General features: G+C 34.5%; 1 protein-coding gene across 15 annotated transcripts in view; it reads left to right on the plus strand.

Moving 5' to 3' along the window:
- The window catches only part of RBMS3 (RNA binding motif single stranded interacting protein 3), a 1,471,465-nt gene that overhangs the window by 1,375,403 nt on the left and 71,605 nt on the right, over nucleotides 1-24,457 (plus strand). For 10 of the 15 annotated variants that reach the window (XM_054681567.2, XM_054681561.2, XM_054681566.2 and 7 more), the window contains 2 exons: nucleotides 4,515-4,625; nucleotides 12,650-12,697. In XM_054681567.2, the coding sequence (XP_054537542.1) occupies nucleotides 4,515-4,625; nucleotides 12,650-12,697 (159 nt within the window). The remainder of the gene's footprint in view (nucleotides 1-4,514; nucleotides 4,626-12,649; nucleotides 12,698-24,457) is intronic. The other 5 variants (XM_054681570.2, XM_063805529.1, XM_054681564.2 and 2 more) reach the window with 1 other exon arrangement.

Below are 24,457 nucleotides of genomic sequence, written 5' to 3' on the forward strand. Positions count from 1 at the left end.
AGACATTTCTTACTCCTTTTGTTTCTTCTCCCCACAAAAGCCTTTCTTAAACCCTGAACCCTCATCAAAACAAAACAAAACAAAACAGTTGACATCAACGAATGAAAGAAATTAGACATCCCTACATATACTACAAGACAAGGAATGTTGCATGCAAATATTGCAGAACACTGCATTTGGACAGCTATTCCTCAAGCTACCTTCATGCCATTTATATTATGAGATCTCTGTTGCTATTAGGTATTTATTCTAGGAATATTAAAAACTGGCAAAAATCAGACATGAATAAAAGAATAATGAAATAGTGACTTAAAACCACCTTTTTAAAATTCATATATAGTTTTGTGTGAATAACTATAGGCAACCGTATAATACAAATCACAGACATTTTGACTTGAGGCATTTAGATAAGACAGCAGAAAAAAAGGGATGCTGTTTTTTTAATTTTCACTTATCCAAATAATTTTATGTTTGTTTTTCCATTTCTATGAGTTCAAATGCAAAGCTACTAAGATTCCAAATATGAAGGATTCCCAATGTGTTATAATACAAGCCAAACTGATCAAACTGAAGCATGTCAGGTCATCACACTTATTCAGTGATTATATGGTGTGATTATTCAGATAATATTTCTAGGTCAGCCCATCAAAAATGCAGGCTTAGCCCCTTTGAATGTTTTTAACAAGATATAATGTGATTATCACATAAAAGACCATGGCCTGTAAAAAGACTGGATTCAAACAAATAATTGAGAAACAGCATACATAAAATAAAGCCACTAGTTTGCCTGTAAGAACTGTAACACTGGCTTTATACGATAGCAGTTTTTAGACAGAGCATACTTCTTAAACTTTAGAGTATATCAGAATCACCTGGAGAGCTTGTTAAAATACAGATTTCAAGGCCTAATCCCAGAGAGTCTAATTTTTGTCTACTGCTGCTACTGATCCACAAACCATAGTTGGGGTGGCACTGACCTAGAATACTATCACAGGAATATTAATGCAGCTAGTTCTTCTTATTGTGGTTCATCTTCTGGGATTAATGTAGGTGCTAAAACAGCTATGTGTGCTCTAGATGATAGAGAAGCCACACATGCTTTTCCCTGATTTGCCAATGGTTTTGTATTTCAGTTGGGAAATTAAAATATTGAACTTTCAAAGACTTCAAATTTCTTTCAAACATTGGCAGAAGGTTAACAACACAGATGCTTTTCTGGCCTTAGGTCAGATATATTTACGCCACACATGATGATCTTTGGAAACTTTACCCAAATTACTGTTGAAAATTGTTTATTTCAGAACTAGGGCAACCAGATCCACCCTTTGTCTCTTGAGTGGGAGCAGCTTTGTTTTGCAAAGGCAGTGGCTAAAAAGGACCAGACGTTTCCATCAGCTGTTTGGTCATTGTATTTTTTAGTGGAATTATAGCATTGTACAATATTTTTCTTTGCAGCCCAAACATTGAGCAAAGCCAGACATCCAGAGATGCTAAAATGAAAAATCTGTTTCTTCTTGCTTTGCCACTTGCCAGGTGAACTCTGTCAGACACCACATCCTATACATCTCAAGTAAACAAAATTATGCTTAATGTGTTGGCAACATCTGTCACAAACACTCTTCAGCCTATGGCTTAAATATATTAAGTTGGAGTGGATTTGACAGTGTATTTAATAAGTCAAAGTTACGGTTGTGGATACTGGCTTTGCCATGCTAACCGTAAGGCTTTTCTTTTCTTCTTTTGTATTTATTTATTTATGTCATATACAATACAAAAGAGATTCTGTAGTTTTAAATAAGCAAAGTGGCTGGCAAACTCCCCCTTTGCTGTAGGTAACCAACACTAAACCTCTCTAAGTTGTCTGTCCCAGATAAAGTATCATTAAGAAAATTCATTTCTCCCAGGAGTTCCTATTAGTTACTTCCAGTTTACTCCCTGACTGTACATTTCTTCCATTCCCTTAAGATTAAAAAATTTGTATTCTTAATAATTTGTAGGATTGTTTTCACTGAATGTTTTTATTGAATGCAAACAAGACTCTAGATTCTTACATATCCTTCCCCAAGAATCCTTATTTTATTTTTTATTTATGTGCAATAACTGATCTGCTTAGAAAGAACTGTTCATTTATGTGCAGTAACTGGTCTCCTTACATTATTTTCCACTCTGTGCCTAGTGTTGCTATTTACAATTCCAATTAATGATAAATCCCTTCTTACTTTTCCCTTTGATTGTCAGGTTTCTGATTTATACACAGAAGCAACATTCACTCTATGACATCTGTAATCAAATGAGTCCCCAAATACTGCTTTCAATGAAAAGATTCTGAAAGAGACCAGACAATTCTTCCAAAATTAATTCCAAGTGCAGGCATTCGATCCTTCTCATCATGCATGAATTTTGATTGTTCTGTCACATGCTCACCTACCTCATTTGCATATTGCCTTTAAAGAAAACACACCCCTGGGGAATGAGACAACCTCCAGGGTATTGAGAAGAAAGTATCCTTACCAAACGCAGTTTGGTTTTTATCTCTGATTTACATGAATGATCCTTTTTGTGGCTAGAGCAAGCTGTTTAGAATTGAGGGGTTTCTGGGATTGTGACAGTTTAGCTGCATGTTGGAATGTCTAAGGGCAAATATTCTAAAAAGATAACCTGTCTTGAGTTCAAGAAGAGAATCGAAGTCTTGCACCTGCTAAGCATTAGAATGTTGTCAAAGTGCCACTTTTTGGTTGAAAAAAAAAATGCTTCAGGACTTCCATCTTAACTCTGAGGTTATTCTATAATTTATCCCTAGGTGATTTAAGAAGAACCCTTGTTCTTCTTAAAGTGTTTACTTCTGGTCTGGCACAACAAATACCTGAAATGAAGGCCAGTAAGTATTTTTTAAAAAAGGAAAACAATAAAGATGCTTTTGTTAAAAAGATTCAGGCAGCAGAAAGAAAAGTGATGTGTCTCTGAATTATAATTAAGTAAAAGCTTATCTTATGTTTCTCATTTAAGAGGCATCCTGATGAATGACAATGCACAGAAGCATCGAGAAATTCAAACAACACAAATGCACAATTGTGTATATTTACAAGCTACAGACCTTTAAAATAACAGACATGTTTTCTGATTGATTCCTACTGAAAAGCCTAAATGTCTTTGTGAACAAAGCTGGCCCTGTATATCAAGCATTTCCAAATATTTGGCTCAATTTCTATTATCTCTGAAAATTAATGGGGAGGAGCCCACAGAGAAGGCAGAGTGATAGCCTGATCTTTTTCACAGATATAGTCAGGAAGTTGAATTTCGATAATACCAGGAAGAATTGCTTAGTTTGAGCAAAAGCATTTTAGGAAACGCGCAGTGGGTAATTAGTTTGGGTGCCGAGATCTGGCCATCTACATGCATCTGTCCAGTGAGAAAAATAATGTTTAGGGAAATAATTTATTCAGATACATAATCATTTGATCATAACTGAGTATTTAAATGGGTTGTTATAAAATACGTTTCTACTTTTATCACAATCTTTAAATAAACATTGAAATTATATACTCTCAAAGATTCCATCCAATTCAAGCTTTTTAAGTTTGTTTTTTAAAAATATTTTTCCTTCTCCAAGTTAATTACTGCAAGGAAAGTAGCAGGGTAGAGAAAGAGAAATGGAAGGATAAAATGACTTAGCTCCATTCTTCACTCACCATATGACACTTTGCATATGGATGGAAGTTTTTTAAAATGTCTGTAATTTCTTTTATCCCCAACAATGATAATAAATCAAAAGACATATTCTAGACATCCACTTTTCTTAACATCTGATTTAAAAGTTGACACTTTTGTTTTTAAAAAAAAAATTGTGGATGGACATAAAAATTTGACCAGCTCTAACAGAGTTTGGTATTCTGTCTTGTGTCTAAAATATAGATAGATAGAAAACAGGTCAAAAGGTTAGGAGGAAAACAAATGGGAAATAGTAATTTCGATTTTTAGATTATCAAAGATAGATTTTAATATGTTCTTCAAAGAGATCCAGTTCAGAAACCCATGTGGGCCAGCATTATCTCTCTTAGTGGTAGATTGTATTGGGGTGACTAAGAATTATCTATGTATTAATAAATAATAGATAAATGACATAAACCAAGTCTTATCAAATAACAAGAAAATTAGAGAATTTCCACTAATGTTCATATGTTTCAGTCAGAGAAGTTTATATTTAGAACAGTGGGCAAGAGGATATAGATGATTTTCAATACATTCTACCTCAAAAAATGAAAATGTAAGTGACATATTTTAGACACATCACAGGTAAATTACCTCAGAAGAAAGGAAGATGTTAATGCCATCTATTCAGACAAGCACAAAATGACATGAATGGACATAAAAATTATATACAGTTGAATTTAGCCTTTTTAGTAAAAAAGTAAAAACATTTGATGTTCACACATTTACAATTTACAGTGTTTATTTGTAAGAAGTCTCCTTCCTTGTAGGATATGTTTTCAAATGGACATTGTATATGCTTGTAGGGTGCTGTGATTACACCAACCATGGACCATCCCATGTCAATGCAGCCAGCCAACATGATGGGCCCACTGACACAGCAGATGAATCACCTTTCGTTGGGCACAACAGGAACGGTGAGTTGAAGAGATTGTTTTGTTTCCTTGAACTTTTTTGATCAGATGTGATATTCTCCATTTTTACTGGCATTATCAGTGAAACTGTGTCTGTACCATATTCGTTGACTAACACATCTTTCAGGTTTCAGTATGAATAAGCTGCATTCTGCATGTATGTTCAGTTCCAGGGCACATGTACTCACAGTGGCAAGGCTAAAGTTCTATTGTGTCATTCAGTTACTTCTTGTTTTTTATGGTACAATGTACCAGATGTAATGTCTGTTTTTGGAAAGGTGTCCTTTTTGTATGCACCTGCAAATCTAGACCCTTTGACTTAATATACTCAATTCTGGTTTTCTCTTCCCAGCTGCTTACCAGCTCAGCTACTATATTATTAGCAGGTTATACACAAGTGAGGGGCCAGATCTATGACTGATATTATTAAATCAATAAAGAGTAATTGAGGTATAATCGAGTTCTTTTAATCCTTCTTTCTGATATGTTGATATGGATGATGTTGAAAAGAAGGAAGGGAACCTAATGTGCTTGATTTTTTCTTATAGGTTGTGATATTTTTGACTAGTCATCTTTCTCCTCAGAGAACAAAAGTGTGCTGAAAAATGCCTATTGCAGCCTGGGTTTTGTATCAATGAGGCATTTTGAATCATAAGAAAAACTTTATGTTTGATTTTTTTAAAAGATAATTCCCCAAAAGTTCAAGGAGGCAAAAGCCTAATACAATCTAGAATACTGAAACTTCATTAGTTGCCATTACAGAGAACAATGAAACCATGAAACCTAACCACTCATGTGACACCTTCAGTAACAGTTTTATTTTCATAAATGTTAGTGCAGATAATCTTGTCATTTAACAAAACATAGAAATAAAAATATGTTTTCTTTTGACTGAGGCAGCTTAAATATTGTAGAAAGAGCACTGGACTAGGAGTCAGAAATCCTAGATATAAAACTTGAGTAAGCCCTGTAGTTTCTGTCAATTTTTGGGAAAATAATATCTCTAGTCTGAATTTTTTCTCTATCTAGTTGAAGTATTAAACTTGATCATATATGGGGCCCTTTGAATATTCAATTCTATATTTTTAAGCCTATATGTCTTACAGTTACCACCTCTGTGATTCTTCAATTATGCTGACTTATTCTCCAAATATCTATGTACAATATGCACACTAGTTGTGTATCAGGAATTTTACCCTATAGCAATGGCTTGCTTGCCAAATAAATCTTGTTGACTCATGGGCTTTTAAGAATATAAGAAGTTACTGGCATATCCACTGAGAACTCACTAATCTGTCCTAAATAGGAAGAAAGTCAATATAATTTAATGGAAAGAGCCACATTATTTCAACAAAGAAATTTTAGTTTTAGTAACATAAACAAAGTGCCTATCACTAAGATCTCAGTTGCAGAACCTGTAAAAAGCAGTCGATGGTACCTTACCTGTCTGAATGCTTGGGCTGGATCAAATGATCTCTTAGGTTTCTCACCTACACTTTTAGAAATCGTGTCTAAGATATATTTAACTATATGCTGTGGTACAGCTAATTTTCATCATGGAGATAGAGCTTGAAGACAATATTTTATTGCTTTTATCAAAGAATTATTTGTAATTATTTTGTGTGTTACTAATAAGTAGGTCCTAGGAATAGTATCAGAAGGCCTGCAGTTTCTTATTTTTATTAGTATATTGTAGATTTCCCTCCATATCAGCCTTCGTGTCCTTCAGTGATCATAAATTCTGAATGAGTGATGTAATGTAATGTTACCGTATTGAATAACAATCTGGAATCTGATTAAAGAGACAATTATAATGCAAAACATAGAAACTCTTTAAAATTTTTACTCATTTGGTTCAAAAGTAAAGCCAACTGACTTGCTAAAATTTAAGTTTGCAAACTAGTAGAAATATAAGAGCTAGTTAACTAAGCATATGACTGAATCCTTTAGGGAATTAAAAAAATAAGCTAAAAGACACAGAACAGACTCAGAATTAAAATAGTTATTGATTCAATAACATATATTATGATTTTGTATTTGAGCATTCCAACAAGAACACATTTGTAAGGGACCATGACTTTTAGGCAGCTGGTGATAGCCAAATGATTCAGTAATAATATATAACATTCTCTTTCTTAGAGAGTAAAAGTTTTAAGCATATGATTTATTATTAATACCAAATTTCCACTAGCTTTTTTCTTTTCACCCTTTACATTTGTACTAAATAATGCTTAGATACATTATAAGATTTGCATTACCTGATGTTATGGAAAAGTGTAAAATTTAGTAAGGTTTAGAAGAGGTAGAGAGAAAACAGAATTACTTTGTTGATTCGTTTAACAAAATATAATCAAGTGTGGTTGGTGTCCAGAATATTGTTATATTGTTTTCTTAGACTGTCACTCTAATTCTTCGATATGCCTTCATAGATTCATTTTATCTGAATTTTGATTGGCATTTGGAGTGACTATTATCCAGTTGAGGTTGGTTTTGGAAAATCAGATTTTTCTACCTTATTGCATCTTTCCAACATTTTCATTGATGGGGAAGGAATCCTGGCATCATGGAAAGATCAGTTGGCTTTGTTTTTAAACTTGAGTTCAAAACTTGGCTTTGTTCCCTTATTAGCTCTGCATGTTTAGGCAGGTTACTTAACCTCTCAGAACTTTCTCATTTTACAAAGTGGGAAAAATAATGCTTACATCCCAGAGATGTTGTGAGTGTTAATGAAATGACAATATGCAGCATATCTTATACAGTGTGATACCCAGTATGTGCTTCTCAAATGAGCTGCTCATACCCTTCACCTCCAGTGGCTTCTAACTGGTGGGAGTCTAGTTTAGGTAGCCAGAAGTGATGTAACACACAGTAAAATCCATGGTATAAATCACTTACCTGCACTATTTCACTTGATATAAATAATTTCTTTAACGTCTCCATTTCTTTGGCTGCTAACATTCTCTTTTAAGGTAGCAAATTCAAAAGCCTGTAGAGTCCAGCCAAGTCATATTAATGAGTGCAGTGGATCAAGTTCAAACAAAAACCCTTGGAAATATATAATCAATTTTTAAATATTTGCCTATATCATAAACATACTCATACTATATAAACATATATGACATTGGAGATTATATTTTAGAGAAGATGTATTTTCCATGCAATAATAATACTATCTCTGCCTGAGTTTTGGGCAAATAGAAGTGAGAGGTGGTGCCTTTGGCAGCCTGAAATATGGATGCCTTGTCTGAAGAGGACAACCACTATTCCATTGGTAGTACAGCTGTTGTGATGGCTATTGCCACATGGACATACAGACCCAGGGTGGTCTCACTTTCCAGCTTTTAAAGATAAGCTGAATTCTTGAATTTTGATTTGAAATTTCTCTATATTTAAATATTGGGTCCAGTTTGTCCCAAGAACTCCCAGTTTGTGACTCCTGCCCAAGGTTTTTCTGGTTCTCCTCAGACCTCTCTGGCCATTCCTTCTTCTCTTCCTGCACAGATTGGTAAGCCAGAGCTTCATTTTTAACATACTTATGCCACATGATTTTCGCAAGCAATCTCATTCAGTCTCATGGTTTTAAACCCTGGCTTCCACGTTGACTCCTAAATCTCAGTCCCCAATACTAACCTCATCTAATAATTTGAGACTCATTTATCCAACTACTTGCTACATATCTCCATGGAAATCTCCCTCAGACATCTCAAAGTCAGCATGACCCAAACTAATCTCATGAGCTTTCCAGAACTTTCTTCCAACTGAAACCTGTTCCTCTTGTGTGTTTCTGCTCCCTGTTTCCCTGCAAGCTAATGACATGACCATTTTCCCTGTAGTCAAACCATACATCTAAGACCCAATCAAGACCCTTTCCTTCTCCCTCACCACCATACACAATTACTTTTCAAGTCCCACTGATTTTCTCTCATAGACATTGGTCAAATAAATTCTTTCTTCTACATTTCTGGAGTCTCTGCCCTGGGACTTATTTGATAAACTGTAATAGTTTCCTAACCGTTCTTCCTGCTTTCAATTTCAATTTGCTCCAATCCATTCTCTACCCTGTTGTCACAGGTAGTCAATCTAAAACTATCTGACGTCTCTCTCCTAACTGAAACATTTCAGAGGATTTCAGACATCTGAGCCCACAGAAATTCTGCAAAACAAGGTGTGAACAGTGACAAGTCAAGAGTAAGATTAAGATAGGATTCTAAACTCTAGAAACAGATGGGTTCCAAGGGCAGAGCAGAGAGCTATCCAGTGAATAATCTAGAGTAGGAAGTGATCAGGGCTGACGGAAGTTGTAGCTATATTGGAATTTGCCATTTTTAGAAGGGGGATCTTGAACACTGGCTTAGTCCCACTCTTCCTTTTAAAGTCCCTGGCTAAAGGAATTGTATTGGGCCAAAACCTCTTTTTCCTTTTCATGAAAGAAGATATATTCGTCTCCCATGACCTCAAATTTTGAAATGAATGCCATGTAGTTTAATTAACCTTTCTCTACAATTTGCCACCTCAAATGTTTATTGTTCAATTCTCTATTTTAAGCTAGACAGAATCTGCAGGCCTCAAAAAAAAAAAAAAAATGCATCTTATGCAAGCAGTGTAACTGTTTTATTTCAGGGCTCTGCTGACCCTGAAGGATTTTCCTAGCTTTTCTACTTTTGTTTATTTTTTTGTCACAGCATTCCCTTGATGGAACCAAAGCCCCATTATCCATAACTTCTTATCACTTTATTGTAAGCTTTAGCAGAAACCACTGGAGATTTTACTGTGTTATGAGAACCTCCAAATTGCATGACAATCTTGTTTTACAAGTTTCTTATCTCCTTTTCATTTGTTCAGTTGCTGGTCACCAATGGCTTACAATGTCACCAGAATCTGTTGGAAGAAATAAAAAGTTTTTGTTCTGCAGGTTTTGTATCTGCAGTTTGGTTTGTGTTCTCCAAGCCACTGATGATTTGTGATATCATCGATTTCCACAGTGTAACCATAGTCACTCACAAAAATAACCTTGTAATTGTACTCCATTTGTCCCCACAGTTCTCTAGCATTTTTCAGTCACACCACTCCTTCACTGCTCTGAAATTTTGATAGTATCAGGTGAAAATCCTCAATTATTCAGTTTGTTTAGACATTGTTCTTTTTTCTGTTATTAGGTATGAATATAAATATTAAGACAGAGTTTTAAAAAGCTAACAGGATGTTAAATGGACTCTGATTCAGGAAGCAGTATCATAAATGGTAATGAGTACATCTAAAATAGTTTTTTAGGAAAAAATATTAATTAAAACACTCAAATACAAAACAGAAAATATATCTAAAAAGGTAATAGTTTAAAAAAATTGGTTTAGTCTTACTGTAAAATGAAAGACCTTTGAAGGGAGTCTTATAAACAATAAATGAACTGGCATTAAGTGTAAGTCTAGTAGTACGAGTGTGTATTTGTAAATATTACACTTTTGTTGTTTAAAAAAATGAATTCTGAATTCAAATAAATTACCGACATAGTAAAAAAGCCTCAATAGATAAAATGCCAAAGAACATGAACAGATGGTTGATAAAAGAGTAAATAGAATGCCAAGGAACATGTACAAAAATTGTAATGAAAGAAACAGAAACAGTAATTAAATATACATGTACATATATCCCATCAAATAAAGCTATCAAAATGCAGTACAAATTGCTAATGAAGGTGTAGGAAAATAAGCATTCTCTAGCACTGATTGCTTGATGATAGGAATCTAAATTTGTGTAAGTACCAGTTGGATAGCAAGGTAGTCAGTCGAGATACTTCAAAACATTTATACTGACTGACCAAGAAGTTATAGTTTTGAGAAGCTGGTCTATGGAAATATTCTAAAATAACAGAAAAATAATTATACCTCGAAAATATTTGACACGGTGTTCTTTATAATGTCTAACAAAGAAGAATAATTAAATATGCCATAATCCATCCATAAACCAGAATGTAATGCAGCATGAAATCATAAGAGTATTAAATAATTGGGGAAAAGTTTATTTATAATGTTAAATTTGAAAAAATGGAAGTAAGGCAGGCTGTAGTGGTTCATGCCTGTTATCACAGCACTTTGGGAAGCTGAGGCAGGAGGATTGCTTGAGGTCAGGAGTTGGAGACCAGCCTAGATAACATAACAAGACCCCATCACAATAAAAAAAATTGAAAATTAGCTAGGCATTACATTATTGTGTGCCCTATAGTCCAACTACTGAGGAGGCAGAAGCAGGAAGAGCAACTAAGCCCAGGAGTTTGAGGTTACAGTGAGCTATGATTGTGCCACTGCACTTCAGCCTGAATGGTGGAGTGAAACCCTGTCGAAAGAGAAAGAGAGAGAAAGAGAAAGAAAGAAGGAAGGAAAGATGTAAATTTGCATGTGTGGAGTTCAGTATCAACTCTAAAGAAGTATTATAAGGCTAAAGAGAAATATAAAACAAGCGTGGCTATTTCCAGGTGATGGGATTAGGAGTAATGTCTATTTTAATCATTATGCTTTTCTACATTATCCAGCTATTCAGCAATAAACATTATTGGCTTTTATTATTTATTTTAAAATGTCATAAGTATATTCTTGGAAAATGTCTAGTAGCATGGTCCAATAATTAACTTTTTTTTTTTGGGGGGGGTGGGGTTTGGAGTGGTAATGTGTGATTGCAATTTTTCAAAAGGTACTAGGAGTTACTACTATTATTAAAAAAATTGGAAAAACTTTTAAAATGATTCTAATTATTCTAGATTTGGGGATTATAATCAACTCAGTAGTTCAGGTATCTGTTGCAAGAAACAAAATAACTCATGTGTCTGGTTTATTTGCATTTGAATCTTTTGATCATGTTTGCTTTTGTTGCTCAAAGTGCCTTGCAATGTTCAAGTTCTAATCTGTCTTCTCACATGCCATTTACTCAGGAGAGAGTGATTAAAAGTGACCTTTTGTGGCAAGGAGATGAAAGTGAGAAATACGTGATAGTCCAAAAGTTGTCACATGGGTGGAAAAAGAAAATTTGGGATTTTTGCTTTTAATAAAGTTCATATAAATGGAATAAGAGTCACACAAGAGGACCTATTTAACCATGTGTTGGCAGTTGATTTGAATCTAAACAATATCAAGTTTCTTTTAGAGTTTACCCCTCCAAGGGGAGTGGGGACAAAATTAGAATTTTCCATTTTTAGAAGGGGACCCTAGGCCTATGCCATATTCCAATCTCCTTTTTAAGATCCCTGGCTAAAGAAATTGCAGTGAGCCAAAAGCTCTTTTTTCATCTTTAAAAAAGCAGATATATTTTGTGCCATGTAACCCCTAATTTTGAAATGATTGCCATGTAGTTTAATTAAGCTTTATCTAGAATTTGACACCTTCAATGCTAGGAGACTTGGGATAAAGATAACCGTCATGTTCAATAGATTCTGTTCTGTGTATCTCTGCTCCCACAGTTACAACACATAAAGCTTTTTGGCCTTGAGGTGAAAGCACCCTCCGCTCTGCCTCACTGACAACCACTGGGATCAGAGCTGGAGCTGAGTAATACATAATGAAATTTTGCCTTCAAAATGTGTTAGCCTCCATAGAATATGAGAATGTACACATTTTTTATTTTTCTCTTTTAAATTTTAGTTCTTTCTTTTGTTCTCCAGGACATTGTTTCGTATCATGCTCTGGGCCCCCTCTAAATGGGCTGCCTTGTAGAACTCTTTTGTCAGCCAGAGAGGGCAAAAATTTTATATTGATTCCCTAAGGGAGGTACCAAACAGGCTGTGGAAGATGACAGTGTTTCAGGAAAAACTGTACTGTCCCAGCAAGTCTAATGGGACCTAGTAACATGTACAGTATTGTGGTAATAGGGACCATGGTATCAAATGCAAATGAGGAATCCTAATGCCTTTACTGCTCTAAGGCAGGGGGGGTCAGGCAACCATATGACACACAGCGGACTCTTCCACGTGTTAGGGCTGATTCTATTTTATTTTCTTTTGTACTTCATTGCATTCTTTCTCATGCTCTTTTCATTCAAAGATTCAATCCCAAGACAGGATTATGATACTCCACCAGCTGTTGTGTCAGGTAGGAAAATTCTAATTCTTTTAAGACTGGATTGGAGGGGAGAGATGGAGCTTGCCTGGTTTTTTCCCAAACTCTTTAAAGCAGTGATTCTCAACAGAGGTGGGTGCAGGAAATTTGAATTCCAGTTTGCAAGGGGGCATATGTAGTTCAGAAACATAAACTTAATATTATAATTCAGTTATATATCTGGAAAATAAATGTGTTGCATTTTAAATAGAAAGTAAAAACTCAAAACCATTTTATCTGTCAAGGATACACAGAAGATAGAGTCTGTGTTCCGTGTATCAGTGATTCTCAGTGTTAGACACAGTCATCAAATTCCTGAAAAGTGGGAAAATAATTTTATGTATAGCAAAAGACAGCACAGATTAATAAAAAATAGTTTGAGAAGCACTGCTTTAGAGACCAGAATTCTTCTAAATTGGAAAAATCATCCCATTTGCTTGCTCAGCACCCTGCATAGGGTCTGACACATAGTAGGTACTCAATATAATTGTTTGTTGAATGAATCTAAACTTCAAATTTGTTCCCAAAACGATTCTTTTGGATATTGAAAGAAAAGCTGCCATTATTCCATTTATACAAGAAAGTGGCAGAGGTTGATTTGAAAATATGTTAGTGTCTTGAGGGTTTTAACTAGCAATATTTCAGTTGTTTCATAAAATTTAGTAGTGCAGTTTGTAATAGGATATGTCTATGTAAAGAGGTGGATTTTTATTTTGAACTGCACAGATCTTCTTGTGCTTTCATTTTAATTTTGAATTTTAATTTATTGCAAAGAGAAAAATGGGCACAATTTTTTATTTCAGTTAATTTTTTAATTAAAATACTGGCAATCTGAAGAGGAGGAATTCTTTGATTCTTTGACATGTCAGACAGCAAGGTCATAAAATACAAAGAGAAAAATGTATTAGAAAGACAGAAGAAGAAACAAAGGTCAGAAATAGACTGAAAGACCCCATGGAGCAGTTGAATCTGTCAACCTGCTGGTGGTTTTCAAGCAGGGGAAATCTTGCTTTTGGCCACCTGTTTGCTTGACCCAGCATCTGAAGGGTAATTCTTTTTTAATTTCTTATAGCCTTGTTTAGTTATGTTCCTGGCTGAATACTCATCTTTAAAGTTCAATTAATAATGTCCCATTGAGGAAGAATAAGTTAGCATTTGGCTGTGAAGTCATTTTGGTCCTCTTTAAGGTCTCTACAATAAATTGCCACTACTGAAAATATCACTTAGTTTTTCCCAAAGTGTATTTCCTGTCATATCTTAACATGCCAATTTCATTTAGGATTTGGGCCCCTGGGAAGAGACTATATTTCATACATGGTACTTTTGTTTAACAAGATACATCTACTCTTGGTAATTTACCAATATTCATAAAAATAAAAGACACAAACTAGAACTTACCTTCAACTGGGTTTCCTGATTTTACTTTCAAGAACATAATGAAGAAAGCAAGCAAATCATTAAAAGTACTTATCAGATATCAGTCATAGATCAGGCTCTACGTAAGTCAATTGAGGCAGAAGATCTGGCTGACAATCTAGGCTCAGGAGTTCTCACCTGATTGCATACACAGGGCCACTGAAAGTTCTAGAGCAGATAAATTACTTGATAAAAGCAATGCTTTAAGAAACTGAATCTGAAAGTTTTGTGTGGTCTTGAGCAAGAAGACATAAAAATCACATGGAACAGTTAAAAAGATTAGATATGACATATTGTATTTATAATAAAAAGTAGTCCTAGGTTCCCAGCAGTGGAGTATGAAGGAAGGGACTCAATATAGAGTTAATATGAAAAATAACACTTTGGGAGATTTCACAGTTATTTTCCCCTTGTAAGATTTAATTGGTAGTTTGACATAAGTTTCACAGACTTCTTTGGTCTACGTCTAAATAGAAATAGACTTGCCTTTCCAAAATGCTTGTTAATTGGCTGGTAGGACAACTTCAATGACTTTTGAGAAATTGAATCTGCTTTTCTCAATCCTTGGCCACATCAGGAAAGTGAAACAGGCAATAGCATTGTAATATCTCCTTCCCAAATCTTCCAATATGTCAATATTGGACAAAACAAATAATCAACTCTTTGCCAGTGTAGAATCCAACTAAATTGTTTTAATTGATTGTAGTCGAGATATCTGCTTGACAATTTACAGATACATAACTTAATTTCATTCAATCAATATTTCAACATTTATTGAACAACTTCTGAGTGGTAGACACTACACAAAAGTACTGGGGATATAAAGATGAGCAGAAAATAGACCCCTGATTAAAATATTATGGTATAATATTAGACCATCATAACATTAATAGCAACATTTATTTGTGTTGTCGTGATGTGAAATGCATAAAGTATAGAGAATCAAGAATCTAGAAAGAATATTTGAAATCCTCAGGAAGACAAATACTGTTTGTTTTTCTGTGTAATATTAAGTGACGTCATCTTCTGAGAGTGAGTGAGAGAAGGCACATAGTAAGGATTTAAGAAGAACAGAGATTTGGAAAACTATGGCATGAGAAGGCCTATGAACAATCCATAGAATTTTGAGGGGTACTAGTGGGGGTTCATTTGAAGCTATGGACTATGTATTTGTGTGATTAATCTGTGAGAATGTTTGATTTTCTGTGGTCATGATTAGTAGCCAAGAAGGCAGACAGGCAAATTAATGCAGGGTTAGTATTTACTAGGTGAAGTGAGGGAAAGGAGAGTGTGCAATTATGATATTGGCAAGAAAGTAGTTGAGTGGCAAACTGTGGGTTTAAGGAAGAATAAAGAAGGAAGAAAAAAGAAGGCAGTGGTGGATGAGAGATAGAAAACAAAATATAGAGATTAGCAGTTTCAATGAGATGTACTAACTACAATGTATTTTACTAACTACAATGTAGTTAGCAAAATACTTGGATTTAAGATTTTGGATAATGAACTATTTCTTGGCAAAGTTTGAATCATGGGAGCAGGTGGCCACAGTGGACTTGAGGTGAAAGTGACAGAAGTTAAGGGAGTTCATTAATGTGAACATAAAAAGTGACTAATGAAGTGGGGGTATCTTGCATATTTTAGTTTTGTTTTCTTCGTTCTTTGCCGTTAATAAATTATACATGGCTCAAGGATATTTTACTTAGGAAGAGTCTGAGTTACAAATTTAAGCTTCAACAATGAATATGTCTTAAAAATAATAATAATCTGGGAAGAAAGAGTTAAAGCAGAAATGGTGATGTTCAAAAGAAAGAAGGAAGCTTGGGAAACAGAAGCATCTCTGATTTATTTCCCTGGAGTCACCTCTTGTTGCCTACATCTCTGCTAGGCCTTACCTAGCTCATTTCAAGGAGAGAAGACAGAAGGCTGAAACTGCCCTCTACATTTTCACACCAAAGCAGGAATCTATTCTCCTTTTAGTATTTCTTTTCCATAACAACTATAACTCCTTTAAAAATCCTCCTCTCTTAAGCAAATGTTAGTGAAAGAATATGTAAAGGCATAGTAAAATGCCATTTTCTATACATGCTTGGGTTTTATGAAATACCTATGAAAACCGAAGATAATTTGTAGTCAAATTTTTATTTCAGTTGTTTTGAGCTTAATTTCCTTGAATGACATCAGCATGAAATCAAGCAGAAGACTACTATCACTAGAGAACTAAAGTAGAATCAAACTCTGTCCTCTTTTTCTAAAAAGCTTTGAGTTCAGAATTTGAACCTAGGTTTGAAAAAAAATTTTTTTAAAAAAGAAAAGAAAAACGGGTCCTGAAAAATACACTGAAAAGAACCTGTAGAACTTGTAGAGCATATTTTCATTCTTTGCTCTAACCTTTTATGCACCAGCTGAAACAGGCTGAAATAATAAGTGTTATCAGTACAACTTCATGATGAGATTTCACAGAAAAAGTTTGCATAAATCACAATATACTGGTCCAATAAGAAATTTTTAAATGTCTGATTTCTAACCATGGAGTTGTGCTCTACGAATAAAGTTCTTCATTGGAGTACATGATGCAATTAAGACAAAATTCACTGTTATAAACAGCATGCACTTTCTCACATTGTTTTTGTTTCAGCAATCTAAGTTTGCATTGGAAAGCCTCATTAATTTGGAATTTGTGATGTCCAAGCAAAGATTTAATGGAAGCCTATTTCTTATGCTGCATCTTAGGTGAGAATTGCTGTGTAAAACTATCCTCTATCATCCAGAGGAGGGAAAGGCAGAGTATTTTAGCTGCTTCAAAGAACAAGAAGAACAAGACCATCTTTCAAGCTCTAAGCAACATTTGTTTTCATAGATACCATGAGCTAATTACAAATAATTTCCATCTTTTAATTAAAAATTAAATTCATTAGTACCTCCAATTAGCAACAATTAGCCATTAAATTGTTTTCATTGTAAAAGACCTGACACATTGTTATGTGTTCCCACAAGCCACACGTGAAAATCAGTTTCATTTTTTGGCTCAAATACTGTGCATTTATGTTGACTACAAAACTATCTTTCTTTAAATGAGTTAATTGATTTTTTCTTTGTAATAAGTTCTTAGAGACTTTGCTTTACTTATTCTTCATTTATTCAACTAATATTTACAGAGTACCTCCGGTGCTACAAAAAACTAAGGGTAGGTCCATTTCTTGCCCCCAAAGAACAAAGATTCTAACAGAGTAAAAGGTTATAAAGAAATGTCATGTAACATAGTATATGACAGACATCATAGGAGTGGTCTGCAGAGCAGGACTCTGTGCGTGATATGTGCGCAAGTATTTGACAAAAATAGGCATGTGAATGCTGAGTTAATTGTGTCCCTGCTGGTGCATTTATTTTGTTCGCTAAATATAAAAATTGAATCATTAAGAATTTTCCTATGGGACCATAATTGTTATTTATGTATTAAAATAGGCAACTAGATTGGGCTAGTATATAAACATCACTGTTATTTAGCCCTGGTTGTTTTTTGGTTTTTGTTTTGTTTTGTTTTCAGAGGATGGGATAGGTGGGTGTAAAATTCTATGCCTCATCTTCTAATCCAGCAAGCATTTCCTGTAAAGTTCCAGATAGTAAATATTTTAGGCTTTGCAAGCCATACAGTCTGTGTCATAACTATTCAACTCTGCCACTGTAGCATGAAAGCAGACACAAGCCACGTGCAAATAAGTGAGCATGGCTATATTTCATTAAAGCTTTATATGCAAAAATAGGCAGCAAGCAGGATTTGGTCTGTGTGCTGTAGTTTGCCTACCCCTGCTCTCTCTAATTAATTTATTTTTATAGGTATTCCAAACTAAATACTGTCACTGATATTCTTTATAATACATATGAAGTGACCTTCCCTTAAAATTCACATTTTTGAGCTTTTTTATTCCATAAAAGACAGAAATATCAGAAAATCTGAGATGGTAGACATTGAGATGGAGGTTGAGAAAAACATGTATTAGTGTTTTAGTGTGTACAGAATAATTGATTATAATAGTGATATATTAAAACCCTTTAAGAATATTTTTATTTTTTATATTTTATTTTTTTATATTTTCATTATATATTGGTCTTTTAGGACTTATAGCAGCAACAGAGGATCATCAAAACCAGGAAAATCAAACATATATTCGTTTATTATCCTCTTGGCAGCCTTTAGAATCCTATACTTTTAGAAATTTAGAGAAAAGATGAGAAATATATCATCCCAAAAGATTTGTAGTAAAATATATTTGACATCTTTGTCACACCACCTGCAGCGGTTTCTGTTACTGTTGTGATTGTTGATTAGTGTCCACTGATATTACTCTTGACCTGCCAGTATTTTGGCTATTCTATTTCCCCCTGGGTAACTGCTTCCCTGAGTACTGTGTGCTGCTTTGCCATCCGATTATAAGGGAAAGCTTTCCTGGTCTTGTCTAAAAGCCAAACACTACACAGGGCAAGCCTGGGATGGCTGGAGATATGACTACCCTCTGTGGCAAGGACAGAGAAAAACGACGCTTAGTGATGCAGCACACACATCAAATCAAAAGGCAGCCTCTCAAAATGCTTTCTGCAGTAGAATTTTTCAGTGAGTGGCAGCAACTGACTTAAAGCATCCCGCAGCAGCAGCACACAGCATCACTTAGTGCCTCAGTCATCTACAAAAGGGCAGAGTCTACATAATACACAGCAGAGCACTTTCAAGACAACAATGGACTTTAAAGTAAGCTAATTGCATGTGCAGGAATCAGCACATCTGGTACTGAAATCACATGGTTCCCTTTTTAAATCAACAGCACAAAGTGGGCACTTGAGGCGCCTGTCAGAGAATATAGTCAGGAATTGACTATGTATGATTCAGCCCTTGCCAGAGGCATGCGAGAGACATCTGATTCTGGAGAGATACTGCCTAATAAACATGTTAACAGTTCTCTAGACCCTATGTTAAATTAGTTTATCAGAATGCAAAATGCCTGAACCATAAAATTGGACATCCCTATTGAAATGTTTTCTCTCAGTTAAAATTTTAACATTTTAACCTCTTCTTTCTTAGAGAAGCAATATATTACACAAACATTTAAACAACGTTACCAGCCTTTTGAGATGCCACAGCAAATGTAATTGTCTGTTATTTTACCCAATGTCTTTTATATAAAGAAGCAAATGATTAATAGATCCTTGAGTTCAGTGTCTCAGCAAGTATCTCTCTCCAGATGAATGAATATACTTATTTTTAACTAACAATGTAAAATACCCAGCTTAATCTATTTTCCCTTAGCCTTGGTTATCAGGATAGTTGGAATTAGATGGAGTACATTGCAAATGTTCCTGGTAGCATGTTCTCTCTATTGCTCTTAACTGTTTGTTGATTTGCTGGTATTTTTAATTGTGCTTCTTAATGCAGTGCTTAATTTTGTAAATCTTCCACAAATTCAACTTGGAAGTACAAAGCTTCTAATTCCTTTAGTAAAAAATAAATGAAGAAATACTGTTGGGCTAATGGGAAGTTTGTGTGCTAAACATCTTAGGAGAAAGACAAAATGAAAGATGATTTTGATTGTGTGTTGATCTTATCTAAAAATGTACCACCAGACACTGTTTATTTTCATTCTCACACATGCAGTTTTAAACAGGAAAAAGTATGGTAGAAAAAATCAAAATGATTTTTAGAATTCACAGGATGTATGTGATTTCTGGGTCATATTATTTAATAATTATTTAACAATTAGAGTTACTTAAATTTTCTGAAGCTTAGCTTTTCTCTCCTTAAGAGTAGAGAGTATATAATCTATTCATTACCTCTTTATATATACACAACAATAAAAGGATTAATTGAAAGGATATGTCCAAAGTACCTAGTAAGGGCGTGACTCATGATCAATATTAAATAATTGAAGCTTCCTTTCTGCTTCCTTTCTTTGGATTCAGGAAAGTGTGTTAGGACTTTTTGAAGTATCACTAATCTTATATTTGCTATGTTAGATTAACTTATCCAAAGAAAGGAGTCTTTTTAAATAGTTTGCAAACTCAATATCTAAAAATAAAAGAATTAGTAAGAGAGTTAATTATATTATCTTTCTTATTGGCCAAACTATTATGATATTACTAGGTGAATTAATATAAATATAAATATTTAATAACATGAAAAAGAATGTTCATAATGCACAGTGAAAAGATGACAAAAGTAAACAATCATTATGATTTTGAGGCCTAAAACATACACATGAAAAAATCTAGAAAGGAATGCATAAAATTATTATCATATGTGTTTTCAATTTCTATTTCTAAACTTCTTGAAATGTTGCTTTGCTACACTTATAATTTATTAAAACTTTAATAACAGTCTTTGAAATGGCAACAGTTTTAAGGAGACATTTATGTACCAGAAAAACATGACTGTGTGAAAATGAAAATAAAGATGATGATAATGAGTGTGGTGATTATATGGATGATAGCGGTAGCAGTGGTACCCTCTAACATTTTCCCCACCTCCACTCATCACATCTCAACGTTATGGCATTTAGGGCAAGATTAAAAGAGACATTATATCTCTATATAGAATTGGCAGAATTTTTGAGTGATTCTATAATCTAAATTCATTAAATTTTATGTAAATCCATTTTCCACCTACCAGAAGATCAATATTTCCACAACCAATAGTTAATGCCACTTTTCGTATTGAAATCACATTTCAAACGATATATTATGTTTCTTGCATGCAGCAGTTGGAACAACCTAAAATCTTCCCAGTTTATATTATGTGAGACATCAAGGCTCTTGTGGTTTACAGAACTGATATGACATATTTGAAAGGGGACCGTATATAATACACTTTTAATTACATATTATGTCTAACTTCTGCAACTTAGACTACTACTATATACACATTTTTTTTACTTTTCTGCTTAAAATGAAATCTGCTGTTGATTTGTTTCCCTGAGCTGTAATTACAAAATACTTATACTTACCCAATCAAGCTGATATAACTTCTAAGTGCTTTTGCCACCCAAGATATTGTTTATTCTTCCTTCCTTTCTACCACTAAGTTTTATTTATTTTGATCATGTGGAATATATCGGTATATTATTTTTTATCAGGCAACTTTATGTGCCTGCTCTGAGTCTAGCAGTTTGCCCAAGAGACTCAGATATGGGAATGCACAGGACTCCAGATCCAGGAAATATGAATTTTATTCATAATTGAGCAGTTACATTCACAAATAAAATATGAAGATTTGGTAAAAATTATTGAGATTCTTGAGATACTTGTTCTGGAGGGTTGAAGCCTACTAGCCAAAGAAAACCAAGGATCAACTATAGCCAAACATAGTTAAGTTCATTAGCTTGCTGAAACAAGGGAAAATATATACCAGTTGTACCGTGGAGCATCTCAGAAAAGGAAGTCTGGAAGGGCTTATTACAGAATTAGAGCTTGTGCAATATGACTTTGGGAAGGGTGTGAAGAAGTGACCATTTATTCCACATTGAGTGATACCTGGAAATGAGGGGCAATTGAATGATTGTGTGTCTTAAGTGTTATTTAGTAGTTGGGAAGAAGAAAGAAGGGCTCGAGTTGTCATTGGCAAAGATGCAGCCGTCATTAATGTTAGACAGAAAAAGGAGATGTCTGATTGTTTAGGTTTGCAGAATGTACCTGTCTCTCTTTTGTCCACCACAGTCCTTGAGTGGCCTTGTCTGAAAATTGTTGATAATCTTCGAAAATTGTTTAGTTGGGAATGCTATGACCTTGCAAATAGCTACCAGCTAATTAAAGGTTATTTGAAAGATTTCCATAAATTCTTTCCTTATCTCAAGGGCAATTATAATATTGCCTAACAAAAATATAGCAGAATATTAAATGTCCTTGGTGAAATATAAATGCAAACATGAGAGAGGGTAAATGGTGTTTTATTCATCACATAGTATGTATTCATCACATACATACTATGTTCTAGGCACTGTTCTTACTGCTCTACATGAATTGATTTGTAACATTTGATTGTCACAATCATTCCACAGGGAGTTTCTTTGTCCTCTGCAAATTCATTCTTTATAAGCTCAGCTGGACCCACACTCATATTTATGCTCCTTCAGCTGTTTTAACCTTTTTCACCTTTTTAAGTTCCAAACACGAGTCTTGCCATTTATGCTAAAAAATGACTCTTTCTTTATGAGAAGATCAGTACCACATTTTATCCGATCTTCAAATGTTTGTTTCTTCATTTTTCCCTTCTTCCTATCTTCCTCTTTTGTCAAGCCGTAGTCCTCTTTTTGTCAATGTTAACCCCTCCTTGTATGTTCTTGATTTCATCTGTCTCAATTTGTTTTTATGGTCTTATAGCATTGATTGCCCTCTATCCCAGATGCACCTTATTCAATATATATTTATTCAATGATGATTTTTCCTATGCTTAATGGAATGTGTAGATCCTTTTTGCCTCAAGATTCTCATGGTGCTGGTCTTATGACACTTTGCTTTTCTTCCTTTTTTTCTCAATGGCATCATGTGCTTCCTCACTTTTAACTGTTACATAGATGACCTCCAAATCTATATTGCTAAATCCTATCATCTATTTTGGTTTTCATGCCAAAGTTTCCAACTACTTCCTAGATATCCCCTATCCACTCTTACCTGGCACATTTATAGTTCAAACTTCTTGTTCACAATTTCAAATGTCTCATAATCTTGCTTCTCAATCCAGTTTCTTCTGCAGACTTCCCTAGGGTTCAAGCAAACCTCTATAAGCATTCTTTATCTAAACCAAGATGTTTTAAGTGTAGCTACAAGTTTAAGATTGTTAGAGTCTTTGACAGTAGCTTAGAGTATAGCTCTTCTCTTTGGGGTGAGAACCATATGATTTAATGTTATACTAAGCTTAGAGTAGGATAGGAAATCTTTTACCAATTGGTGAGTTATTTTTCTTTCAGCCAATGGTGCTTAAAACCTCAGAGGTGTTTTGGTGCACTCTATGCCACATGCAATCTTCCTTTTTCATGTAGATCCTATTTCTACAATGTATTTTGAATCTGCTATACCCATTCCATTCTATTACCCAGGTCCAGGCTGGGTTCTTATTACATTCTAGTTTTATTATTTGAGCGTTGTTTTGGTGTCAACACCTAGCACTTCTCTTTCCTATTCATCCTTCACACACATTCTTGAATAAATTTTGAGGTTAACATTTAAAAAATTTTATCTGCAAGAATATGTTAATAGAACAATTAGGAGTTACCTAATTGTTCCTACCATCTGATAATTATCCCTACCATCTGATCACTGCCAGAAAGTAGGATACAGATCAGATTTCTGAATCTAAAGTCATCTTTTCTAACAGCAGCCCTCTAACTCATAACCAGTATATACCAGAAATGTTACACTACTTAAAGCTGTAGTTAGCTTATGGAGATTGTTCTACAAGGAGGCAGGTATAACAACTATGTCATACCACAGAACCACAGTTTGGTGATAGTTGCTCACCGGCCTCTGCTTGAGAGGAGACCTAAAATTTCTCTGACAGGAATATTGCCCTTCCTGCAGCTAACTTCGAAGTGAAGGGGTGTGTGTCTTGAAAGGAGTCAGCGGGTTCTCATTCTTCTTCGCTTCTTCCATTTGAGTCTATCATCCAATGCCGATTTCAGCTGATAGTTTAAACATATGGTCCTGTGTGTAACCAGCAGCAAAGAAAGCTACATTCCAAGTACTTTTCAAGAAACATAACAATTTCAAAATCACTGCCACTCTTACCTTTCAGAACCTAGACTAAGAGAAATGATATATTTGGAGAAATATTTGGATCTTATGCAGTATATCCATTTTCCTTGGATATTCTAAGTTAGATCCTTGGATTAAGCTAAAAAAAAGCTGTTTTACCTGGATGACTGCATTCCACTGGACCCGTGAAACAGCTCTTCATGAAGTATGCCTTGGCACAGTACCATTTGTTTATGTTTGAAGGACACTATAATAAATAGCCCTTGGAAACTTGCTTTGCTATATTAAGGTTCATTAGACCACACAGTGTCTGCTCCTTTCAGACTCACAGGAGAAACATCTGTCTTCCTTCCATATTGGGAATCATTCTTCAATGCACCTAGCTTATTTTCTTACCTAATGGACACAGTGACTTGTATAAATCATTGCTAACTAACTCTGGTAACATTTTAATAGCATTTATTTAATTAGCCTGTTTGCTCACTTCGTCTTACTCTCTTTCCCTTCACCTGATTTTTCTCACTTATTTGACACTGCAATATTTTATACAACCTTGAAAGCTGCCTTAAATAGTTTTGGGCAGCAAGGTGGACTATAATTAAATAA

The sequence above is a fragment of the Pan troglodytes genome, chromosome 2, assembly GCF_028858775.2.
Source record: "Pan troglodytes isolate AG18354 chromosome 2, NHGRI_mPanTro3-v2.0_pri, whole genome shotgun sequence".
NCBI lineage: Eukaryota > Metazoa > Chordata > Mammalia > Primates > Hominidae > Pan > Pan troglodytes.